The sequence below is a fragment of the Stigmatopora argus genome, chromosome 1 (genome assembly GCF_051989625.1).
Source record: "Stigmatopora argus isolate UIUO_Sarg chromosome 1, RoL_Sarg_1.0, whole genome shotgun sequence".
Lineage (NCBI taxonomy): Eukaryota > Metazoa > Chordata > Actinopteri > Syngnathiformes > Syngnathidae > Stigmatopora > Stigmatopora argus.
In genome coordinates this window covers 19117367-19143513 of record NC_135387.1, presented here as the reverse complement: position 1 = coordinate 19143513, position 26147 = coordinate 19117367, and the positions used below count along the sequence as shown (strand labels likewise).

Here is a 26147-nt window from a genome sequence, read left to right as displayed (position 1 = left end):
ATAATTGACTCGTTACACAAACAATGTACATATAGTGGATTTCAGTAAATGTTTAAGATCCCACGTACTAGCTACGATGTGTATAATACTGGAGCATAGACGGTAGATACATATCAGGGATGCCAACATATACAATAAGTGAGGGAAAATTGAACAATTTAGTATTGGTCTTAAATGACAGCAAAGAAAAATAGTTACTTAAACAGTCAAATACAAATAAGGACTCTTGCAAAGAGTTACAGTAATGCCCAGTGTCATGTGCAGAAGCTTACATGAAAACTGGCTTGCCATGTTCTGACGTCCATCACAGGCCACGCCCCTTAAAGGTACTCCTACGACGTCTTTATTTTACCTTCTTTAAACGGTGCTGATCTTTCTTTCTTTTTTTAAACGACCGTTATAAAAATGTGTTATTTCGGTGGCTCGAAAGGAATAATGGCATTTGAATATCAATGGGGAATACTGATTTGCAATTGAAGTAAATTGAGTTACAAGCCTTATCAATTCAACTCGTAAATCAAGGTACGGGTGTAATATTCTTTGCTCTTAGATTCTTCAGTACATGAGGTCGGCAGCGCCCCCACCAGGCTCCGAGTCTTTTCCACGCCGGAAAGGGAAGTTCATCCCGGCCAGGCGTATCACGGCCACGTTGAACGCGTGCAGAAAAAAGACAAGGAGGACGATCCAGAAACAGACATCGTAACGTTCGCCGTGCGTTTGGAACCTGAAGGTCACCTCCTCAAAGTTGGCGATGCGCTCAGACAGACGCTCAACCTTCACCTCCGAGACGAATAGAACCACCACCATGAAGCTGCACGCACCTGCCAGGAGACAAAGTCCATAGATGAATGTCAATGTTTTCAGAGCAACGTGCTGCTAATTCAAAACTTGTTGTCAAGCGTTTTGCCTTTTCTAAACGAAATTTATGAAACCCAAGGATTGTTTGAGTATTCCAGGACACTTCAACAAATGCTGCGTCAACTTGAGAACTCTGAACGATATTCCGAAAGATCGTTTTCATCAGAAATGCTCACAGCAGATGGACGTCCACAAGTAAAGTCCCAGAGGCCCGTGCAGTGTCTCATAAGGACGTCCAAAGGCGTTGAAAAAGAAGAAGCCGCTGGATACGGAGGAGAAGACAATCAACGCGCCACAGAAGAAAATGATGGTCACATGAAGACCTGCTGGGATGGCGTCCAATAACTCTGAAAACACTGAAAAAAGGCATACTTTTAAACACACGACAAGAATGTTTTGATTTTTTTTAATCCTCATGTTTTAATCTTTGAAGTATTAAAGATGCACCTGGATTAGGATCATGTTACTTTGAAATTTCATTACTGAAATGATGCAGTTACTATAATAATCTGAGAACTGAATTTTTAACTATTTTGCATTTTAAAAAATGAACGAAACTGAAGACACGTCGACAGTAGAAAATTAGTGTTGCGGCCAAAGTAGTTTGTCGAGTTATGAAGCACTGAGGCAGAAACACAGAATGTCATTGAGAAAATGTTAGAGATGGATCACTGCTCTCACATAAACCGGGAAGAAGACAATAAACAGTGTGCCTGTCCACCCCTAAAATGTCGTGGTCAAGAGAGTGACCAAAGAAGCTTCACAACTAAAAACAAAACAAACCAAAAAAAAGCTACTCTTAGAGGTAAAGAGAAATCCTAAATTGAATCCCTTGCATTTTTCAAACTAATCACAAACGCTACATGTATATGACATTGATGTCTTAACATTGAGAAGATTTTCAATAATTGAAGCGCTTGCTGTCTTTTATTATTGATGAGGTGAAACTTTAACAGTGGCATGTTCAACACTGAAATACATGCACGCATGCCGTGCGTTCACTTCGTATAAAGTATATAGGAGTACACAGTACACATATGCATGTACGCATACTACAATTTAATCTGCCATGGCAATATTGTTGGGAGTGGACGATAAACAAAGTTTCTAATTTATATATATATATATATATATATATATATATATATATATATATATATATATATATATATATATATATATATATATATATATATATATATATAGCGAGAGAGAGAGAGAGATTAAAAAATATATCTATATTTATATAGATATATTTTAAATCTCAATAAAAATTACAGTTTGTGTCAAGACAACTATAACTTGCGCATTTGTCTCCTAATTAAAAAAAATGACCCAAATATACAGAACAGTTTCCTAAATCATAAGGTAATAGTACATATAATCTCTTAATGGTATTACTTGAGAATCGCGAGGTCCTGCCACCGAGCCCGCAGGTCTTGACTCTTTCTCCGTGGAAAAGTCCGTAAGCGAGTCGGCCTACGAACTTGTCCAGTTCGCTCCTGGTGGCGTTGACAAGTTCGGCTCCGGTCGAGCAGAGAACCAAAGCGTCCAGCCAGCGAGGAAGTCCGGCGGACACGGCGGCCGCCAAGGCGCAGCAAGCCGCCACGGTGCCTCCGAAACTCAGCAGCAGACGCTTGTGTCGCCGCGCCGCTGCCATGGCCGCCTTGACGCCGATAAAAAGAAAAAAAAGAAAAGAAAAAACACCGATACCCAGCACCCCTTGCCCCCTTCGGTTTCCAAGGCGACGGTCCGAGAACAGACGGCCAGCATGGTTTCCTATTGAATTGCATCACTGTCACTTTGATCAGCACCATTAATTAAAAAAACAACAACAAAAAACTAAATATTATAGGTTTTTTTTTAAAACGTAGATTAGTAGTTTTTTTTTCCCTTTGGTACGTAAACATATATTACTTATATTTTTTAATCATTTATCTTTCTTTTTGTAAATTAAATTAAAGCACAAGTTGTTTTAATTGACTTATTTTAGGTTTTTCGAAATTTTCTAAATGAAAAAAAGTGATGAGATTTTTTTGTATTCAAACATGTACTTATTTGTTTAATATATCCTTAAACAAAAGGAAGGAAAAAAAACAAAATTTTCTCTCTCTACGTATAGACGCATCTATAATTTCCATTTGACTTTTATCATAAAACATGAAGCCCACACACATGATTTACTTTAGTGGGTCACAAAAAATGATGGGGAGGCCCGGACCTGGCCCCCAGGTTGACACCAGTGCCCTAAGTTAATGGAGAGCCAGAGTTTAGGTGACTGTAACTTCATCTCGTGCTAAAGCTAAGAAGTCCAAAGTCGGCTAAATTCAAGGCTTCTTGTGCGGGCAATATTCAATGATATTTCCATCATTTGCTGCAGGCTAACAAAAACTGGGCAGGAGTTGGCCCGTGGAACGTAGTTTGGACACACCTCCACTTAGTGAAACAACCGAAACCTTAGCTCCGTGTGGCATTGCGGTCCACACTGTTCATGGTGGTCCTTATCCAGCTCAGGAAATTTCCCAGGCGTGTGAAGATGCCATATTTGTCAGTGGCGGCGCAACGTTCACCCCAGCTGATCACACCTGTAAGAAACCAGGTTCCCCGGTAGTGGACGACGAAGGGACCGCCGCTGTCGCCGCTGCACGCGTCCATGCTTGCATCCACGTATCCTGCGCAGAACATGTTGTCCGTGATCACCTAAAGGGAAAGTAGGAATACACCATTAATATCTGGGTAATAATGCTAGCGTGTAGCTAACACTCACCTGCTCGGTAGACTGCGTGCAGGTGCGGTGATTGACCACCGGGAGCGCTACCTTCCTCAGGAATCGAGAGGACCGGCGTAGGTATTGGGTGGCACCCCATCCTGTCACCAACCCGCGGTTGTTTTCCTAAAACAAAAGGTTTATTTGTATATTTAAACCGGAAAATGTTCACCCGAACCATGTTATAGTGTTGACATCAATTGTCGGCTAGTTAATGCTAGCATACTGTGTGCAAAACTCCAGACAAGCTAACGGAAATATGTAGCAAATTTACGGTAATTATAAACTAATTTGACGTGCACAGATTATTCAAAGTCACCCAACGGTTCAGAAAACAGTGGTTTTGTGCTATGGAAAAATAATTTCAGAACTTTTAAGATCACCAAATTATAGTCCATTTAAAAGAAAGTAAATGTGTCTCGTCCAAACAAAGTTTTGCCCGCCAAACTGTCCTTGCATTGCAAAAGACAATTTGATAATGACACAGTGAATATACGCTTGCTGCCTTGGGCTTACCCTGAGTAGATATTTGGACAGGTGGGGGTCTGGAAGGCAGGCAGGAATGGCAGTGGGACCCCTGACGACTGTCCGGTCAAGGTAGAGGAGAGCCAAGTCGCTGTCCATTGTAAACTCATGGAAATGAGGATGAAGGAGAACCTGCTTGACTGCAATTTTTTGTTCGCCTGAATCGTGACGCCGTTTGTCGTAGTCTCCTGCACGCAGAATTCATGCAGCGGATACATAATTATAGGCAGCATGTAGCTAATACAAGGCCCTGTTGATGCTACGTGGTAGTAGCGTGAGTTTTTGACCTATTGTGACGTAGTGAGCAGTCTGCTGGAAGCAGTGCGCAGCTGAGACCACCCAACGATCGGCCACCAGCGTGCCTCCACAAAAGCCAAAACCGTCAGCGCGATGTATGAGAACCTGCGGGCGGAACAGGTGAGTCTTACTTCTTATGGCTTCTGCAAACAAAATCTAAGACTCAAGTCTTCCATTCGGTTAAGCGGTTCAGAAAGTGAATGAATGCAGTCTTCCATTTTTTTCCCAAAGAAACTGAGCTTTTCCCCCACCAGAAACATTAAAGTTCCCATCCCTGAAATGTAATGCTTCCGATAACATAAATCTCCTCACCTGCCAGGGACTTCCACCTAGTCTCTCCAAGTCCCCTCCCACAATGCGAGGTTTGATTGGTTTGCTAGCGCTGTGTGTCCAGTTGACGGCGTCATCCAGAACGGTGTTCATTTCCACTGTGACATTGGTTTCTTCCAGTGCGGTGTCGGTTTCCATGGTGAAGTTGCCATCATCTAAGATGATGTCTGCTTCCGAAGTGAAGTTAACTTCATTGGAGAGGCTCCAGAAGGAGCGACCTCGCTGGAGCAACATGGCCCGTTTGACCCCGCAAGGAAACTCCACTGAGTGAATGGAGAAGACTCTTAAAGTAGTTGCATAGGTGAGGATGTGTATCTGTGTGTGTCTGTGTTGGCCACAGGGAGAGATGTCACAGATGTGTGTGACGTGGTACCTGTCTCGGAGCAGCTTTTTCCATCAGAATCCAACTGGAAGCCCTCAGCACATCCGCACTCAACACCAACCCCCCCTGGCAAGTTTGTACAGTACTGCAGGCAGCCGCCATTTTTGTAACTGCAGGACACCAATTCTGCAGGCACACGTAGAGACAGACAAATGTACATGGACGTTTGCACACACTTCAGGGACACGCGCTAAGGGTAAACAGGGGGGCCCAAGTGTGGTACATCGACCCATGCCCAATCCAAATGTATTATGAATACGGTTTTAACAAAGAATTTGAGATTCATTTTACATACGGCGAAGAAAATGTCGAAAAACAACAGATTCTTGTAGGTAAAATAGGCAAGCGTTTGCTGTGGATACCCAATTGGCAAGTGCTGCCGTGGTAATTAGGCGGGCACAGACAGTGGAAGTCTCCTCGCTCCAGCATGCACTTGCCGCCGTTCAAGCATGGATTGCTCCCACATGGATTCAAGTCTGTGAAAGCAAAAATGTTTTCTTCAACGAGGCACGAGTGTCACGGTCATCGCTTCTTCCATGAGGTGGACTCACTCGTGTACCGGAACCAGAACTCCAGCTGTTGGGCGACGGCAGAACATAGTAACAAATCATAGCAGTGTCCTGAGAGAAGAAAGCAGGTCTCACTGTTTTCTCCTGGGACTGGAAGATCTCGGCGGCCTCCTCCTGAGAGCAGCGTTCCTCAAAGCATTCCCGCTCCAGGTTTCCCGGAAACATCTCTTCCAGGAGCTTGGAATTAGCCCGGCGCATCCTGTTGGCCACGGACGAGCGCAGGAGCTGCCCGGCCGAGGCACGTTGCAGGAACACTACGGACGAGAGATGTTTGTATGAACCATTGGATTTATGAGCGCCCCGTCAATCCTTACCTGTGCTCTCTATCGCTACGGCGCTGAATAGCAGTAGCGTGGCTGTGTTGACGACAGACATCAACATGTCTGCAACCGAGATGCGAATACAGGACCTCGTTTAGCCACCTGATTTAGTCCTCTGTTAGGTGCTAGTATGTCGGTAAGCTTGTAAAGAACATTAGTTGTGCCAGCTGATTAGTAGTAGGCAGGACCGCCTTATAGCCGGGGTCGGTTGAAGCCCAGGAGCCTACGATCGAGAGGTTCTATCAGCACGAGCGATAGAGTGCGAGTCCTGGCCCTGGCTTGAAAGGATGGAGGATGGAGGAACGGGTGGGCACAGGTTGGTGGTTCAGTCCATCTGGATGAATAGGTGGGCACTTAGGTAATGGTTTAACAAAAGATCGGTTTCAAGATCACATTTGAGGGTTCTGGTCTTGTCTCAGTCTCGACGCCCAAAAGTCTTGACCTAGCCAGAGAGGCGTATTTTTGGTCAAGAACAGCAATGGTCTACTATTTTCTCAGATTCATTGATGTGGTATTGTGGAAAAAGTGGTTAGGGCAATCTTGGGCAAGTTAACAAAAAACTCATATGTGGGCTTTTCATGGTCTGTGTCTTGTCTCTGCCTCGACTTGCAAAGATTTTATTGTCATCTTGGTGAGATCTGGTCTCGGGCAAGTCTTCATCTCGGATACTGTGGTTTTCAGTACGACACTACGGTTAGGCCGGTCGATAGGTCAGTTGGTGAGAACACTGCTTTATAGGATGGACAAATAAGAAGCTTGAGTGGTTGGAAGAAAATAAGGAAGAATCAATATACAGATAGGTCGTTCAACTGTGTTGGTAGTGAGTAAGAAAACAAGGATACATGTGGTAACGGATGATTGAATGGCTGGTTGGAGAATAAAATTGAACTATAGGTATGTTGGTTTGTTTGACTGTCCTGACTGCCCGAGGAAACATTTCCAGTATTTGCGTTTGATCATAGTACTTTACATTCATTTTTATTTACCAATGTTTAGGTCTTAGCTTAACCAAAGGAGGGGGAAAACCTCTGCACCATGTTTCAATGTCGTAATGTCATTTTGACATCGGCATCCCTATCTTGTCAAATAATTGCCAAAATATATGTTACCATGCAACCTCTTGCAATAACACAAAACTCATTCTGCTAAAACATTTGCTACTCCATTCAATGTTTCAACATTATTCGCGTAAATAGGAGTTATCCTACCTGGTGTATTCGCCGAGCACGATGATTGATAGTTGGCGCTACATTGGAGCTAAAAAGGACAGTTGTGTTGATCGTTAACCACAACTCAAATATTGATGCACTTGGACGTGACGCCATAAGCACACGATTTATTGGAACAAATTATTTTGTGATTTAGCCACTCTTTAGGTTTAATTTCATCAGTTTTGACATTTAACGGCAATATAAAAAAAATCCACAAATATTATTCTTTACACCTGAAATCATGATGAGGGTAAAAAATGTCCCCAAATTTAAAATATTTCAGAATGTACCAAAGTTTGACCCATGGGCTCTCTTAAGTTACGTTCCACATATTGAAACAACATTTCAGTCTTTCAACTTTGCCAGCTTTATTGCGGAACGTGAAATATTTGTGGACACGGAAGCAGAAATGTTAGAAAAATAAATAAAGGAATAATCATCTTTTCACGCTTCACGCATGTAAACAATTTACTTTCGATTTGTCTCTCGCCAAAGCAACTGTAAGCCGCTCTAAATATTTAATGATAATGAAACGGGAAAGAACATCATGATGGAGTCGGAGCTAGACAGCGGGGCGAATCAAGTTGTTTTTTTCAGGCTCAAGGAAGTCATCCAGGAGCGCGTCCGTCACCTTCTGAAGCTCTGCCTCCAGGCCAGAAACCTCACTGCAACACAGTCGACAGGATGTATTCACCTAAAACTGGCTCTTGAATCTTCTTACATTTCATAATTTTACTATTTTTAAGCCAAATGTTCATGTTTGAATTCTGATGGATTTAACAATTGCCTGCCTAATTGAATTGTTATTCTGTGCAGTAAGGTACTTCTCCAAATGATGACCTGACATTTAAAATGGTCATCGATTCTGTTGATAATCGATTAGTTGTGGCTTAGTCGTGGTAGCCCTAAAATTTTGTTTGTCAAACTTTGTCATTTTTTTCAATTTCCGTATTTTCTCGCATATAAGCCGAATTTGTAACTCAAAAAAATGATGACTGAATCAAGGGCACGGTTTATATGCGCACAAGACTTGCTATACTATTTCACCAGTAGATTTCGGCAAAGTAACATTTACTATTTGTTGGTTATTTTCTGTTTTGCAGTAAGAAAACAACCATTACTGGATGAATTAATTCCCTATGATGTTGACCCTAATAATGTGCTTTTGGATTTATACGGTATCTCAGAAATACCACGTGCGATGATTTTTCTTAAAGATTTTCCCTTCAATCTAACACATTTGTACACCCTATTAAAACCATGAATATGGAGGTGAACATTGTGAATCAGGGGGCGTCTTATGAGAGAAATTGTAAAATTCTATGATTTTAAGGCAATTCTATACTCGTGTTCGGCTTATATGCAATTAATATGGTACATATGCTTTGTGATGTGGGATTAAAAACGACTTTTTTAAATCAACTGACCTGGTTCCGGGCAAGGTGCAGAATTCAGTGTAAATTTTGATTTTGGGTTCGGTGCCGCTTGTCCTCAGCGTGGCCACGACGCCGTTCTCCAGCGTGAAGGTGATCATGTGACCACTCCTGCTCACGGGAAGCACCTGCGCAAGGAAGCAGGTCGCAAATTAATTCATGGTGGAATGAGCAGAACAATGGGAAGGGAGAGAAAATAAGACGGCGTCTTACCGAGCGGCTGTCCGTCTGGCTGCTGTCGTATCCCGTGTTAACGTCTCTGACGTTGACCACGCGTATGCCGCCGCAAGCGTCGGGATACGAGCCGCCGCAGTCAAAGTCTCTGATGCGAGTAAAAATTTGGCGAATGGTGACGGCGTCGTTGCAGGTGACGTAGGATGTCCGCGAAACGTGATAACCGTACCTGCACGCAGGAAAGTCAAACGTTAAAAATATAGTTCACAAAATATAAGTGGGCTTAGAAAGAGAAAAAAAGGTGCACTGTTACGTTTGGTAAATGTTGTGCAGCTGCTGTTGGAGACTGAGCTCCCTTTCATGGAGGAAGGCGGCCATCTCAGCCACCACAACGGCCGTGCTCACGCCGTCCTTTTCTGGAATCAGACTGCCGCAGAGAAAGCCTGTGTGCACACAGGCATGTCATCGGCTAGGCGGATTAATGGCGCTGGCAGAAGCATGCTGTGGAAAGTACCAATGGACTCCTCAAACGCAAACAGGACTGTCTTTCCCGCGGCGGAGAGCTCTTGAATTCGGTTCCCAATCCACTTGAAGCCTGGAAGCGTTTCCTGTTGACAAAAAAAAAACATTCTTTTCAGTTTTCTGATCACAAACAATGTAGGTGTTTTGGAGAGGGGATGGAACTAAATATTCATGGCATTTCCATGGAATGAATTCAATTCATAAGTCTGACTGTAGTGATTAGAGGTGGGAACTTCTGGCTACTTTCCTATGTGATTTGGTTAGGCTCACCCAAACCATGATTTCATAATATGGTAATGCGACAATTGAGTCAACAAATCAATCTGTGATATTTAAGGATAAAACTCATAAAGAGAAAAACACTAAATGGAAACACTGCATTTTTTGCACTGTCATGGAAAATCTGTCAAAAATGTTTGTCTTCATCACACACAATGAGAATATTTTAGTGCAACATTTCTGCAAGTAAATACAGCAACACTACTACAATGTTCTTATAAACAAAAGAGTTACTTACTTAACTCATGGCCCCCACCCACTTAAAATGAATTGGTCTTCTAGCACCGTCAATGGCAGTCAATGACTTGACAGATTCAAATCTAGTAGGAAAATTTGCTCTTGGTGCTTTTATGAAATAGTGACATTTTGACAAATTAGGAATGGATTCTAGGTGGGATCATCATGTTGATATTGTCACTAAGAAAGTATTGATGCTGACGTTTTGACTTCCATTTAATTGGATGTTTTTCATAATATGTTTTGTCGATCCCCATTTGTTGAGACCAGTAAAAACAGAAAAAAGTTGTAACCACTAAATGACAAACCAGATTTTTTTTGTATTATAGTTAGTGGTACTTCCTCAAGAAATGTTGTTTATGATATTATTTATTATATTACACGATGTAGCAGTATCAGTTGGGGTCATGAGTCATTGTCCCACGCCTAACAGTGGTTATGTAATAGTGAATAAGTCTAGAATTCTCAAGCCAGCCGGCATCACCAACATTGGTGGAGACTCACCTCCACCTGAAATCCTTCTTGGCGGGCTAGCGCGTGGAGGATCCTGGAGGAGACGGCGGTGGTGAGCATGTAGACGTCCTGCAGGTCGGCGCACTCGCCATGCGTGCACTTCCACGCCGACAACATCCACCACGACAGCAACGCCGCCAGCTCGTTCCCCGAAAACACCTTCCACTCCCCGCCGTCGGTACGCTCCGCCACCGCCAGGCGGTCGGCGTCGGGATCGGTCGCCAGGACCACGGAAGCGTTCTCCCGCTCGGCCAGGCGAAGCGACAATGCCTGGAAACGACAATGGAGGAAGGAGGGGAAAAACAGGAAGTAATGGATAAAAATGGCACCTTACCAGGACGGAGTGGCCCTCCTCGGGGTTGGGGACGTGTACAGTCGGGAATTGCGGGTCGGGGTCTTTCTGCTCCGGGACGGGAATGGGCGGCCGGTCGAACCCGAAGGCGGCGAAGGCTCGACGGACAAAGTCGTGAGCGACGCCGTGGAACGACGAGTGCACAAACTTGAGGGGACACGTCAAATTCGCCTCCCTGCACGCATTCGCACATCACTTGACCTGACAGCGCAGGGGAGGCCTCGCCCCTTCAAACAGCTACACGCTCGGCAAGTAAACGTGCCGTTTCCACGGCAACACACACCGTAGTAAATGCACTGTTCCCGCAACGCCGACGACCAACGTGCTTTTTGCCATCCTCCTCACCTGTGCAATGAGAGGTGAGCGAGAGTCTGCATGTATGCATCATCCACGCGCTTCAGCGGGTCGCTCTGTAGCAGACTGCGCTGCGCCAACCTGACGTCCCAGCAGGCGGCGCTCCAGGGCTCCTGATGCTCCCTCACGCACGCCAGGATGGCAGCGTCGTGCGGGCCTGTGACCTGAGCGCCGTTTGACCAGTAAACCTTGTAACCGTTGTCCTCTTTGGGATTGTGAGACGCTGTAACCATCACGCCCGCCGCCGCGCCTAGCTCCTTGACGGCGAAGGGCTATAGCACAAAAACGGGAGTCACGCGTGCCAAATCTGCCACGGGAAGCGAGTCCTATCTGGTTACCACGTAGGGCGTGGGCACATAGCTGGAGAAGAGGTGCACGGCGACGTCTTTGCTCAGCAACACAGCTGCCGTTAATGACGCCAACCTGAAATCATCACAGAAACGTTCGACCATGTATTTGCAGCTTCAAAATACTGCACGTGCACGCCCACGGAAATACTAGAGAAAAAATGTGTGCATTCCAAGGTGACCTATGCAGCAATGTATTCGCTTTTCCCACTAAAACAGGGATACAGGGATTGTGGTGTATTAATGGCAACAATTTGAAGTTCTAATTACCTCTGACTGGTACACCCGCTCTCAGACTGTCCCCTGGTGTCAAAGCCCACTACTACACCTCTGCGTGCTACATCTGGAACACACCTGAGCAGGTGGACACACAACCCCTACAACACAAACACCATTCCGATTCAAATAGATTTGATGCCTGTCGCTGTCAATGGCTGAAAATGAGTGAACATCCAAACCCGCGGAAACACATGCTGACCTGCGTGGACTGGATGACTGTGAGGTCGTTGATGCGGTTGAAACCCGCCCCCATCGGCGCTCTCAGTCCGGCGGTGCCAAATGACAACGTGGAGCAGAACCGGCGGCGCAACTCCGAGACACTCGCCGACCCCTGCAAGGCCACCGCTTGTGCGCGGGTCCACTCATTCTGACACACACAAATATACTGGGTGTGTATCTCTGCATGTTTGATCTCATTAGAAGGCGATTGTTTGTGTATGTGTGCGCACGGGTCTGATAACATCAACTGCCATTGATGGCAATACACGTCCAATCCCTTTTGACCATCAAAACGGATTGGAAGCATATCACCGTCAATGCCAATGGAATACGATCGTTTCCTCAACCGAATGGATTGGACGCCGTCTCCTACAGTGAATAATATTACAGCGCCTGCCTTTGACTGCATGTATGGTCATGCTCAGGGTGTGTGTGGGGGATGTTTGGGTGGGTCAACAGTCATTGCACACGTGTGTGGTGTTTGGGTGGGTCGCTGTTTGACAGTTATGTGAAGGGTAAGTGAAGCTGAAGTTGAAGTTGACATTTACACATGAGGTTATCAAAGTTCATGACCTTTAACCAGAGAAGAGAGCTGAGGAAAGCCTTGTAAATTTGATCTTCCACGAACTTTCTAGAAGCCTCCAAATAGCTGGTAGCTTTCACAAAGGGTTAAAAAAAACTCACCTTCAGTCCTTTCTTAAATCCCTTTGAGAAACCTTCATTTGTCGTTCACTTCCGCATTGAAGCACAATTTGAGTCATTAAAATAATGGCGTTTCCGAAAATGAGGAACGTGCTAGCTTTTTGTTGTTGTTGTTGTCAACAATAGAGCACACGTGAGTATTGAATCTGGTCAATCAACTTGATTGACAGGCAGGGCGGATGATGTTCGAGTTCAAGGCTCACCTTGTCCCAGCGCATCCAACGACTCAGCGCATCGTCCAACTTCTCATCCCCGAAGCTCGGTGGCCTGTGCTGGGCCTCGCCGACTCGGTCGTTCTTCTCAGCGTCGCCCATGCTGACTCAAATGTGGCGAGCCAAGTTCCATCGTCACGTTTCCTTGCTAATGCTAAAGCTAATTCTGATGGTACTATAGAGCTGATGAGAAGCGGCGGTGTCAGCTGACAGTTGTGGAGTATGAAATGATTCAAAAGTCTGCTCTCTGTTTCCGTTTGTTTTTCAGAAGAAAACACACGACCTTCAAAATAAGCCCTTTTCTCTTACTATCTATAGACATGCGTGTCAATTTTACTAGTTATGCAAGTCAAATATATATTAATACTAATCTACTTAAATATCAAAATGAATTAGAGGATAACAGGGACTGACTTTTTTAAAATGACAATATTAATTGGAAAAACAGTTTCCTAGAACATTTTCATGATAATAGTTGAAAAATAGATTGATGCATACAATAGCAAAGAAGTTTTTTAAAGTTTTTTTATTTGAGTAATACGTACTTTTCTATTGAGCAAGCAAGTGTGGAGGAAACAACATTTTTAGGCTTGGCAACTCCAATTACCCAACTAATGAATATACCTTTGCATTTGACCCAACCATGAGTTCAATTCTCCCTTTTAGTTTCAAGAGCAGAATGGGAAAATAAACCCTTGTGAGGATAAGCAGTTCAGAAAATGAATGATAATAGTAATAATAATCTCCTTTAAGTAGATTTATTTCAAGGTACATTCTACTCTGTCAACAAATGTCGTCTATGACTCATTGATTGCATATTGACAATAAAATAAGATATACATGGAGATAGGAATAGACATCAAACACCCTGTTGATGGTTACATCACATTGGACAAGTGCATGTTTGTTTCATAGGTAAAATGATTAAAAATAATAGATGTACGTATCTTGAATTCAAACATAGTTAACATGATCATTAAAATACTAATTATTTGAATAAATCAAATGCCCTAACCTTTGGTCATGGTGGGTGGAGTCTAAAGGCCAGAACACTACCATTATTTGTAAGCTTATGTATGACGGGTTTTGTTTTGATTGGGTTTGATTTGCTATCTGCTACTTTTAAAAAGTTAACCTGATGAAAGAAGTTCTATACCCAACCTGTTCTTTGAGAATAACTACTCTGCTTCAAGGCCTTCTTGCTAGAATTTCTGCAGAACTATTAAAAACATCCACATATTTTATTCTTGAGGTTCCACTGACTAATTGTTGATGTTGTTGTTGTTTTAAATTATAGCCAATGATCTTTTAGAGCCACCAAAACAGCTCCAGCCCCCTCCCATTGTCTTACTGACCTATTGTACTACTAACCTATACAAATATTTTGAATGTGTTTTTCGAATGAGCCAATAGTACCTTATATATTATGCTTCATAAAAAAATGTAAAGATTTAAACAATGCATCGGTTCATGTGTTGTATAACGCAGTAAGACAGATGCAAACAACGATGACTCACCACTATTCTGTGACAATAATATTAAGTTATATTAAAGAATATATGCCTGTGAGTATCAGTATACTGACTGTGTACGTGTGTGGGGGAGGGGGCTCTTGTTTAAAGAAGGCCAAACAAATAAACTGTGTGTTACCATGGAGGGTATCTGTGCAATTAAAACATGAAAATATTTCAATTGGGCATATAAGACAATAATGTTGCTAGAATAAAACACACATTTTGGTTTGGTTCCCAAGTAGAAAGTAGGTGCTAATTAAATATTTCATATTACAAAACGTATTTCATTCCGATGGCCTTCATTTTTGGCACTGAGCGTTGACAAGAAAAGAAAAAAAATCTAAAATCTATGGCAGCTAAGAGTGGATCCAAGTGGGCTTTTGTTTACATACTGCATTGCACATGAGACATTGAGCATGCAGGCTGATTAGACAATTCATTTTTAAAGCTACGCCATACATGCTATTAAGGATACATAATTAAAATACGTCTTCCATTTGTCAAATAAAATAGATATCTTTGTTTATTTCAGGGAAACATCAGCAGGCCATTCCATTAATACCTGAAGGCAAAATACAACATGATTGTTACCGTACAAGTTCAGAGCAAGACTAGGCTAAATACTGATCAGTTTCTGAATCTACAATACCTGTAATAGTTGGGCTTGAAGGGCCCATTCTTGTTGAGGCCCATGTACTTGGCCTGCTCGTCAGAGAGCTCTGTGAGGTGAGCGTCAAAGTTGGGAAGGTGCAAACTGGCAACGTACTCGTCTGCAGGAAAAAGGATTGCTACATTATAATATATGTCCAATCATCTAATTGAAATGTACTCAGTTGGGGCAAAAATTATTTAGTTGCAGTGGTGCTTTTGTTGGAAGACATGAAATGGTTTGGTTGAGCACTTTGTTGAAATATAGAATGCTTAATGGTGGAGAAAACACAAGCACATCTTTACCCATTTTCTTTGGCAAGAGGTACACATCCTGCTTGTAACGTCCCTCGGGAGCATTGAACAACTCAATCAGGGCCAGCGCCTGCATGCAAGCGATTACATCAAATAAGGCAAACGTCATGAAGGGTGCTATGAACAACTTAATGCCATGTATACTAAGCCCCAAAAAAGACACGGGGAAAATAGTGGCTACAATCCTGTTGATATACAGTACAATAAATTCCCACGTGGATGGGCATTTGATGTTTTTTGTTTGTTATTGTTGTTTTGTTTTTACATCAGGCAAATGAAGTGTCATAAAATGATGGCAATTAAAACCATGTTTAATTTCTGCACATAATACTTACTCTGTCACGTATTATACTAAAGTATATGGTGGTCATGAATCAATTTCATACTGATATCACCATTCCACTACAACCCCAAAATGACCAACCTGAGTGGTTGCAGTGATGGACAACACAAAGGTGGGCACAGTAGAGCAGCTAAGATTCAATAGACGACCCTAAAAGAAAACACACACACACACAAAAAAACAAGATAAATGCAAACATAAAGCAAAATAAAGTGGCCAATACAGACTTTAAAACGCAATCAAGCTAAAGAACTGTTACCTCGGCCAGAAGCACGACCCTCTTTCCATCAGGCCATATGATGTGGTCCACTTGCGAGCGAACCCTCTCCCAGGTCAGCTCTTGGCTGCGCAGACTGGCCTGCGTGAGTAGGATCAGACACCATCAGAGTCGGTGCGGTGGAATTCAATAAGAGAACGTCGGATGGAGTCGCGGGGTGTTACCACGTCAATTTCGGTGTTGGAATGACCCATGTTGCACACCACACAGCCATTCTTCATGCGGTCCAGCTGCTCTCTGGTGACGACATTTTTGTTGCCTTCAGGATGAAAAACATGGAGTTGGAACACAGCTGAGTCAATAGGTCTATTTCCATTTTGAAGTCCATTTATTTAGCTACTCCACAAGTAGAGTAGCCTACCACTGACCAGTATATTATTTGTTTATATATGTTTTTTCTCTTTTTTTTCTCTCTTTATCTTCTCTTACCGGTGCAAGTGATGACCACGTCCATCTGCCGGATGACCTCGCTCAGTTTGACCACCCGGAAACCGTCCATACTGATCGAAAGTAATTGCACGAACATAGTAGTATTAGCAATATTTGGGCTTATATAAGTATATAATAATATTCGCTGCACTAACAACAATATGGCTGTCAACAGAGTGGAGGTAGTTTACAAAATCATAATTAATATTGACAAAAACACCCACCAGGCCTGCAGGGCGCAGATGGGATCAATCTCAGTGATGCACACTATGGCTCCCAAGGCTTTCAGAGCTGTGCAGCAGCCTTTTCCCACCTAAAACAGACACATATCTATGTGCTTTTCACTTTATTTAATATAACTGGAAATATTTCACTAGTTCAATTCAAAAGCTGAAATTCGATTACAAAGTGAAAACTAGTCATTTAAAACCATAAGTCGTGCTTTGCCTCCATCTTGTGGCGTTTTTAGGAAATGTATATCCCCTTTGGACAGACAAATTGATTGTAGTACTGAATGAGTATGCTAAATGTACTCGGGAAATAAAGATGGAAAATATCTTCTAAATTCAAATTAATGTGGGGTGCTTGTAAAACACGTTTCACGGCATTTAATTCAATTCAAAAGAAGAAATTACCTCTCCATAACCACATACAACCACTTGTTTGCCACCAAACATGATGTCTGTGGTCCTCTTCAAGCTGGCGAAAATAAATAAGTAAATAAAAGTAAAGGCGTGAAATGGCGTGTGTTTTACACAAGGTGAGACGCAAATGACGCATTGACACTCACCCATCTAAGATGGATTCACGGCAGCAGTAGAGATTGTCAAACTTCTGCTTGGTAACCGAATCGTTTACGTTCATCGCCGGCACGCATAGCTTGCCGGCTTTAGACAGCTGGTACAGTCTGCAACATGGCCACAAGGTGAAAACTCCACGGGGCATGAATACTCTGAACTCACTTTTACAGCCAGTGGAAGTATATAACTGAGAATAATTGAATGGAAAATTAGACGGATATCATATTGACCTGCAACCTAAAAAGAAAGCTTCAAGAAACATTGCTAAATTCAAGCTAGTAAGACCAGACTGTTATTTAACATGAGTCATGAAGTCTGCCAACTTTCATCAACCAGGTCTGACCATTTGTCGTAAAATTGAGTATAAAGTACTTTTAAGTTTTACCGATGAACTCCAGTGACGCTCTCCTCGACGATGCCACGGACTTTCTTGAAGACGCTGGGGTACTTTTTGTAAACCCAGTGTGTCAAGTCTCCACCATCGTCTAAGATCTGAGGAAGATTGACGAGATTTAGAGGTCTAGTCACTCCACCAGAGCAATCCAATACTGTACCATATTGGCCTGCCAACCCTCTGTGTTGACACAGCGGTCGATGCACCACCAGAAGTCGTCCTCTGACTCCCCCTTCCAGGCAAACACGGGCACTCCTGTGAGAGGCAACATGTCAAGAGCATCCATCCAGTTGGAAGGGTACAAGAAATGGGGCAGGGGGCGTACAACTAAATATTACGCCATGTTTTCAAAAACATTGGAGCTTAATCAAGGATTCTCAATCCTTTATAACGCACCTGTCTCAGCCAGAGCGGCGGCCACCTCGTTCTGGGTGGAGTAGATGTTGCAGGCGGTCCAACGACACTGAGCCCCCAAAGCCACCAGGGTCTCGATCAGCACCTGAGAGCCAATGAGGGAAAATACAATAAGAAAAACAAACTGGGAAGAAGGCAAAGAAAAAGAAGAGTGCTGGGACCTACCGCGGTCTGAGCCGTGATGTGGGTACAGCCCACCACCTTGGCGCCTGCCAGAGGCTTTTCGCCCTGAGCTCGCTTCCTCAGGGAAACCAGGGCTGACATGTCTGGAGGGATTGAACATGGTCTATTATCGTAACCGTTTGGAGTACATGTACAAGAATTATTCCAATTACAATGGTACCGCGACATACGAGCAATTCGAGATACGAGTAAAATTTCGGGCAAATATTTATCTTGAGATACGAGACAAATTTTGATATACGAGCAGACAGCGGACGCCAGATGCTGCTCATAAGAACATCATGGGCACTGTCTCTCCCCACAACTCCCTCGTGTAATGTCTCTGGTCGCAACTCCCTCTTTGTAATGTCTCTGCTAGCACTGGGGGGGAGCGTTGCATTTTTTCAGTGTTTTTCCCTCCTTAGTCAGTGTGAATGGCGTATATACTACTTCTCGTTGGCAAGTGGTCGTGCGTTATCCTATTGTGAGGACATTTGTGTACATCATTTTGGGAATCTTTTGAAGGGAATACAAACTCAAACAACCCTCGATATTGACTGAAAGTCAGTGTGGAGGCGGGGCAAAAAGAGCCAACCCGGGAGAAGAAAGGTATCAAAATGTCAAACAAAATTAGAATTAAGTTATTGTGTTAGGTTCGATTGAACTTATTTTTGAGTGTGTCTGCATCGTAATCCAAGTTCATTTAAATTTGTTCATGTTATGTTACGATAGCGTTGCCGTGCAAAAAGATCCCCCCCTCCCCTCTTTCTGTCTGTCTCTCTCTCTCCCCTTTCGAAATCCGTAACATTTTAGTACTAACACATTTTAGTATTATTAAACCACTAGTTATGTGTTACTTTGTTAATAGATGGCAAATTAGAACAAATAAAACATTTTTCCAATCCAATCCTGTTTTTGGTGTTTTTTCAGAGGGTTGGAACAAATTAATTTGTTTTTAGTTCATATCAATGGGAAACGTTTGTTTGAGTTACGAGAAAATCGACATACGAGCTCAGTCCCGGAACAAATTAAGCTCGTATCTGGACGTACCACTGTATTCCAATTTGCAATTCCATGCAGAAACTGATGTTGGTTTTCAGGGTTTGGAAACGCTTTAATGGAATTTCAGTGTGATTCAAAGAGGAATGTTGGTGATCATCGCCAAACAAAGTAAACTTGGAATTGCCCTGCTAATTGCCCTGCTGTAAGCTTAATCACATGAAAAATCTGGATATCTAGTCGGCAAATAAAGGACATGATGCCCTCTTCTTAAATTATGTTCAATCCAACTTAAAATTTGAAAATACATTTGCCTTGGAAGTAGAGCAGTAGTAATTGTCAAACGTACCTTGTTCAGCAATTTCAATCTCCCGGCGACCAAACTCAGTCTGCTTGATGTTCTTCACACAAAAGTCGCTGCTGCCCTGAGTGTTGACCTGAGCTTTGTCTCTAGGGGATGTTTCGTCATCAGAGCTGTCTGTGTACGACGCAGCTGATGACAGAAAATAGATATAAAAAGGAGCCATTTCAACGTAGTGGGTTAGACTTTTAATCGTGATTCATCAGTAGGGAGAAAAGCAAAGTTGCTAAGAGGGTACCTGAACTGTAGCTGTCAGTGGACGACTGCGAGACAGAGCGAGAGAGCGAACGACGGCCAGCTTTGGTCGGGTATTTGCTGAACTCCTGTTTATCCTCTGCATTAGCAAACTGGATCTACAGAAGAAGAAAAATAACACAACCAAAGGTTGGCCAACCTTTCACGAGAATTTTTGTCCATTCCGCCAACGTTCATTTTGTCCAAGAGCTTATTTGTATAGTTGTAGATGATGGACAGTGGTCCTAAAGAATTGTTGGACGATTTTGGTAAAGATTATTGAGCACAAACAGGGGTGTGGGGGTTATTTGGCACTGAGTTCAGAAGGAGGGCAGCTAAAACATGTCTCATTACCAACAAAGGGTGCCGAAATGAAGCATATATGTGGCAAGTCTCCCTATTTGTTGAACATAAAAGAAACGACTTCACAAGCAGCTGTGACAGGTCGTTTATGTTAGATAAGGCTGTTGAGTCCACACTTAAGATCCTCATGAAAGTCTAATGATAGTTAAATGAATCAGATATGCATATTCAAAAAAGTGTGAGTATTGCAGGGACCATATTGCGATGTCGTGGTTCAAACAAGACATTGTTCAGGCCTAAAGGAAATTAACAGACGGCATCAAATCTTACTCTACCAATCGTACCTTGGGGATCGACATAATGAGCACCCCTGCCATATGCTGTAAAAGTATATAAACCTCTCGATTGTTTCTTCAAACATTTAATTATCTGAGTGCGAGTGGCTTTTTTTCTACAGACGTACCCACAGGATTTCAGCGATTACTTATATCAGACTCGGGTTGGTTCGCGGGCCGCTTTAACGTCAACTTGATTTCACGTGGGCCGGACCATTTTAGATATAATATTTAGATATTTTTTTTTAATAAATGGATTAAAAGAACTAGATTAAAAGCCCTGAATATTCAGTTTTTATAGATCTAAAACAATGTTTATTTTAGCTTATATATATATATATATATATATATATATATATATATATATATATATATATATATATATATATATATATATATATATTTAGATTTTACAAAATGATTTTTGAACTAAAAACACAGAAAAAAAATGATTAAAAAATTACAATTATTGATTTAAAAGGGGGGAAAATCAGGAAATTTAATATACATCTATACTCTTCATTTTAATTTGATCCTAAAAGAGAAAGTCGGCACTCATGATTTACTTTCCCGGGCCACACAAAATGATGCGGCGGGCCAGATTTGCCCCCCGGGCCGCCACTTTGACACATATGACTTATAGGAAAGGTTTTCATTCACTGTGGAATGCTGTCAAATTTCCTCCTTTTTTTAGATGTTCCCAGAATGTGTTTGCAGTGATAACCAACACAGACGCCAGCAGAGTTGACACAACACGCATGGTGTACACCATAAATCCGGGAGCGTACGAAAGGCATCCATAGAAAAGAATCCTAAATGATCGATTAAGACTCATTCAGCACAATACGTAACAAAGTAAGGATTTGCCAAATGGAAAATAACATTTTTATGCCTTGGTTCTCTTATGTAAGCAGAACCTGGCATCAAATGTTCAGGTTTTTACAAGAAGCCCCCCACCAAAACCTGTTTCACTGATAAAAATGAACAAGACAAATTGTGTGAATTCCATCAGTGGCCTAGAAATGGAGTGGCTGGGAATTCAAGAAACGTGTTTCACCGATTGACATGAAATTAGGTGGGTTTGTCTGTCGTTCAGAAAATTCAGGGCCACAACTGGACAAAGTCAAAATGTGCTCAAGTCATTTTAACGCCAAATTGTACATCTCTCAGTGTACGCTCTACAACCTGAGGGTCTCCCCTCCTTCGTATCAATGCTCATGAGTATAAGATCAGCTCAATCGGTGCCTCGCTAGTGAAATGAGCCTGATGACTTTGAGTTGTTAGCGGTCACTCACCCTTTCTTTGTGCGCCATCATGGCCTATTCCCTGCCACTGCGTCCTCCCTGTGACATTATAGCACCTGCGGAACTCAATGATATTAGCCCTGGAAAACCCTCCCAGGTGGGGTGGGAGGTTCCCTTCACCTGTTATCCTCAATTCTACAGGCCCAAACAGAGACAGATGTAAAGAGGGAGCCAAATAGAAGATGTAAAGCTAGAGATAAGAGAGAGACAAAAATAGAGTGAGTGACATTAAGCGAGAGAAAGAATAAGCGAGAGCGCTTTCGGTCTTTCCACACTCTTCCCATTATTTCTTCTGCTCTTCCATTTCATTTAATAACTTGCTTATTCTTGCTTCCCTTCACACATTTTTCCCTTCTTTCTTGATTCCTTATTTTCTTCTATTCACCTCATTTCCTTTCGTTCTTTCAGCATTTCTTTTCTCACTTCTTTCATACATTTTCTCATTTCCTTCAGCTCACCTTGAGTTCCTATTTTGTATTTCTGCTTTCAGTCGCTCTTCTATGCTTTGTGAATACCTTCATTCGGTCTTTGTTCCTTTTTCGTTCTTCTTTTCCACACTTCATTTTTCCTTCCACCCATTTGTTTCCTTCGTTGTTGCTTCCTTATTCCTTCCTGCTTTCATTCATTCCTTTTGCTTCCCTTCCTTCTTTCCTGCTCCCTTTGTACTTTTCCCCCCCATCGTGTACCCTACCTCTCTAGTTAATTCCTCCCTTCTTTTCTGCAAATTATACAGGCTGAAGGCATGTCAAGTCACCACACAATTATTCATTGTTCTTCATATTGTTCTTGTGGAAACTAAATATTCAGTCCTACACCTCCGTTATTGGTGTACTGATCGTCTTAAAATTTAATAGCGATGTATCTTGGGCTCGTATCGATCCATCCTTGAGCCTGATTTTTTTTTTCGTCATTAGAGCTGATTGATTAATCAGGCTTGTAGGGTACATCCGAGCTTGTTTACTTCCAACTAAAGTGATTTGTTTCCGATACATACACTGTAAATACAAAAATACTGTTTAATAATGTAAACAAATGATTGTCTTTCTTAACGTAGACCGTTTTGTACTAGAAATTTTCAGTAGCAATCGATTGGTTCCTTTATTAAATATACATTCATTCATTTTCCATACCGCTTATCCTAACAAGGGTTGTGGGGGGTGCTAGAGCCTATTCCAGCCAACTATGGGTTCGATCCCAGAAACTGTGAGGCTGACAATCTAACCACTTGGCCGCCTTATTAAACATTGACAGGGTTTTAAACGTTATATCAATTCCCGGTGGGAGTAGATCAACAATCTATCGACTGTAAGTTACTAAACGAGTGTATCAATGCATCACTGCGTCAAATCAAACTAAGTGGCCTAATCAAAGTAAAGATTGGTAGTCTTATTTTTACAGGTTTGAAGAGGATGTTAAACATTTCCTAAAAAATGCCAGACAGGTGGAATGTATAACCAAGAGTGATCTTCATTAAACAAGCCACCCATCCAAAGTTTTTCAGTCAGTTGAATGGCGGCCAGGTGGCAGACTTAAGCGATGGCGACTTATGCACCTGGACGCCATCCAACAGACGGTCTTACAGCAACGCAGTTCCCTTTGGCTCAGTCTTTAAATAAATGCCTTGAATCTCTCTGGATGGACATATGCACAGTGGATTACACACAAAACATTGCATGTACCGAACTACACGATACGTGACTTTAGGAACCCTGGGTAATAGCTACCTATGGGTACGTATAAGTGCTATAGACAGACTATAAAAATCCCATTTTTCGCAACAGCTCACAGAACCCCAGGACTGGGCAGACCCTAGTCTGAGAACCACTCAGATAGCATTGTCTGCTCACCTGCCAGGCAATAAGAACAACACATAGACTGTGTTCCAATATGAAAACATATTGGATGGTAGGAATGCTGCAGAGAGCTTATGACAACAAAGCTCGTTGTTATGAATACACGCCAGAGGCTTAGGTCCAACTGAGCCAGCACCCCGGAGAAAAACAGTGAATGTGTGAGTGAAACATAGACATATTCTTTTATTTCCCAAAAACGTTTGCCCAAAAAAGTGTGTTAGTGACCTCCTCTCCCGTTCCCATGGAGCCATTACACAACATATCCCACTGGGAATGAGACTCACAGCATACTTGTTCATGTATCATCATTGGAAACCCCTACTTTTTTATTCTGGTCCAATTGACCTGTTACCAACCTCAAACTTTAGTTACAATAAGAAGAATAGAGAAGGGATGAAGAGATACACAGTTATACTGTACACAAACAATCTCTAATACAGTGGGTCACATTGAAGTCAACTCTAGACCGGTCACCAGACAATGTCAGAGGATTTACAGTATAGAGACAAAGACAAACATTGAACCAGTCGAGAGTTAATGTAGCGACATGTATGTACAATCAACACTTAAGTCAGAGATGACAGAGGCTCACAATCTTCCGCTCTCACACATTCATATACCAGAGTCTTGCCTACCGATTCAAATCTCTAACTACTGATAGAACTAATTGACTATCAGTGATGACGCTAGACATCCAATTGCTCTTAACTTGGCACGCTGACAGCCATCATTCGCTGCCAGTGTCGCACAGTCAAAATGGATTAGATTCAATGGCGCTAAAACATGATGATATTCAGTGCCGGCCATCCCAGTTCAAATGGATTTGATGTCTATCACTTTGAAAGCCAGTGATTGAGTTAATCCCATTTTAATCAATGTGAGAAGTGACAATAATAGTGCATTGCCTTCACTGGGAACATTGACCCAACCAACATGGACGACACATTAGGAGATCAGTTTGCCGACATTTACAGAGTGCTTACTTGTCTTGGTGACCACTGAGAGGTGGTCATTCACTAACATGACTAATTATGTCACTGCCAGTTTACCAATGTGTGAATGGCAGTTCCCCAACTTTAGAATATTATTGGGTGCCATGACCAATAGTTATTTCTGTTTTATTCATTTCAATTTGATGTGCGCCATCCATTTATGTGGATGTTATTACCAAAAATAGTCACTTGCTATACAAAGGGATGAGCTCGAACATCTGAACCACAACCCGTAGTAAATTGCGTAGTTAGTCTTTTCTAAGACCATTGGCCTGTAATTTATATCTTTGTTGTTGTAAGGCTAGGAAACTGACCTAAAATGTCATTAAAAATATGTTTATAAATGTAATCAACTAGTCACCGGTCAATATCAGAGCACATATAGTTAATCAATAGGGTGATCCCGACTAAATGTTAAGTCTCTTACAGGCAAACAAGCATCCTCATTCCCACCTGTTCTCTAACTAAGCTAACATGCTAACCTGTTTGAACTATTGATGGGGACCCCCCACCCCCGCACAGGGATGGATGAACACTCCAAAGAAGAAAGCACTTTACCATTCATATTATATTGAAAGTATACTGCGGCAGAAAGAATCGCGCAGGGATAGAGACTGTCTGTCCCCCACACTGCGGCTGAGGCCCCCCTCCTCCCTGGCGTACTGATGGCGGGTCGCCCCGTCCTTACCTTCTTGACGGACTTGAGCGTAGGGACGGGGGTGAAAGCGGCGGAGGGCATCTCCCCGACGTTCATGTTGACGTCGCTGCTGTTCTTGCTCACGGTCATGGCCGAATATTTTTCCGCCACGTTCTCCGTTTCCTTGACGTACTTGGTGCCTTGTTTGACCTCCACCATTCCGTCGGACGCCGCCGAGTCGCTCATCGCATCCGCCGATTGTAGGGTCCCGTTTCGGGGAGCTGGGGCTGATCGGACAAGGTTACCGGAAGTGCGTGAGTGGGCCCCGAAAGCACGTTTAACCCAGAATAACAACGATTGAACTTTGCGCGGAAATATTACGCGCTGTACAGCTTGGCAAGCCTATTCGAAGACACTTGCTCGGTTCTACAGCGGCGGATGAAAACGCATCCGTCCGCAGGCTGCCTGCATCTCTGCGAGGAAGGGAGGGGGCGACACGCGAGAGCGGATCACCTGAGTTCCCCACAAGAGAGAGGGGGAGTCATTTCTTTCGGCTCTACGCAGGAAAATGGGGCGGTCAAAGTATAACGACTAGGAAGCCATAATTGGACTCTTTGAGTTGCTTTGTACTGAAAAATGGAAGTGTGACAGTCGTACGTCGTATTTCCATGGTTACACTGGAGTATTTTTGCTCAGTAACCTCCCCCGCCCCGAAAGCTGTTAGTCGTCCCAACCTCTTTGCTCTTTGCCGTGATTGGTCAATTGTAAAGCCACCTGAACTTCCGGTAATTGTAGAGATGGTCGATAAATAAAATACAATTATTTTGCTCTATAAGTTTCATTGAACACGAGTTATTGCTACAGTCATATATATATTTTCCTGCATTTCTTTTATGCAGATCATGTAATTTAAACTGTGATCTGTAAGTATAATCGCATGTAATTGAATGG

At 42.7% G+C, this 26147-nt stretch overlaps 4 protein-coding genes across 5 annotated transcripts; all 4 read right to left on the bottom strand.

Annotated features, from left to right (window-relative positions):
- Window positions 1-5: 5 nt before the first annotated feature.
- On the bottom strand, window positions 6-2757 carry clrn1 (clarin 1). The gene is made up of 3 exons (XM_077606998.1): window positions 2260-2757; window positions 1035-1214; window positions 6-821 (listed from the first exon to the last, which is right to left on the bottom strand). Exons 1-3 carry the CDS (start codon window positions 2516-2518, stop codon window positions 556-558), a joined length of 705 nt encoding a protein of 234 aa, XP_077463124.1. The 5' UTR covers window positions 2519-2757; the 3' UTR covers window positions 6-555.
- A 150-nt stretch (window positions 2758-2907) lies between these two features.
- Window positions 2908-7239, bottom strand: LOC144078672 (coagulation factor X). Its single transcript, XM_077606939.1, has 10 exons — window positions 6043-7239; window positions 5804-5982; window positions 5711-5735; window positions 5522-5635; window positions 5151-5285; window positions 4760-5040; window positions 4438-4552; window positions 4142-4338; window positions 3626-3751; window positions 2908-3558 (listed from the first exon to the last, which is right to left on the bottom strand). The coding sequence occupies exons 1-10, from the start codon at window positions 6107-6109 to the stop codon at window positions 3316-3318; spliced, it is 1482 nt and encodes a 493-aa protein (XP_077463065.1). The 5' UTR covers window positions 6110-7239; the 3' UTR covers window positions 2908-3315.
- Window positions 7240-7602: 363 nt separating this feature from the next.
- On the bottom strand, window positions 7603-13145 carry pgm2l1 (phosphoglucomutase 2-like 1). The gene is made up of 12 exons (XM_077606907.1): window positions 12874-13145; window positions 11949-12116; window positions 11741-11847; window positions 11462-11546; window positions 11115-11395; window positions 10752-10944; window positions 10409-10687; window positions 9381-9474; window positions 9180-9309; window positions 8906-9095; window positions 8687-8820; window positions 7603-7924 (listed from the first exon to the last, which is right to left on the bottom strand). Exons 1-12 carry the CDS (start codon window positions 12982-12984, stop codon window positions 7822-7824), a joined length of 1875 nt encoding a protein of 624 aa, XP_077463033.1. The 5' UTR covers window positions 12985-13145; the 3' UTR covers window positions 7603-7821.
- A 479-nt stretch (window positions 13146-13624) lies between these two features.
- On the bottom strand, window positions 13625-25839 carry ahcyl1 (adenosylhomocysteinase-like 1). 2 transcript variants are annotated; one of them, XM_077606920.1, is made up of 17 exons: window positions 25248-25839; window positions 19777-19891; window positions 19527-19670; window positions 18182-18282; window positions 17999-18101; window positions 17763-17857; window positions 17594-17700; window positions 17199-17315; window positions 17044-17107; window positions 16633-16721; window positions 16409-16479; window positions 16144-16238; window positions 15962-16060; window positions 15784-15852; window positions 15351-15429; window positions 15046-15166; window positions 13625-14958 (listed from the first exon to the last, which is right to left on the bottom strand). In XM_077606920.1, exons 1-17 carry the CDS (start codon window positions 25440-25442, stop codon window positions 14952-14954), a joined length of 1671 nt encoding a protein of 556 aa, XP_077463046.1. In that variant the 5' UTR covers window positions 25443-25839; the 3' UTR covers window positions 13625-14951. The 2 variants fall into 2 exon arrangements, with proteins under 2 accessions (XP_077463046.1, XP_077463054.1); XM_077606928.1 differs by lacking the exon at window positions 25248-25839 and adding an exon at window positions 21706-21810.
- Window positions 25840-26147: the final 308 nt, after the last annotated feature.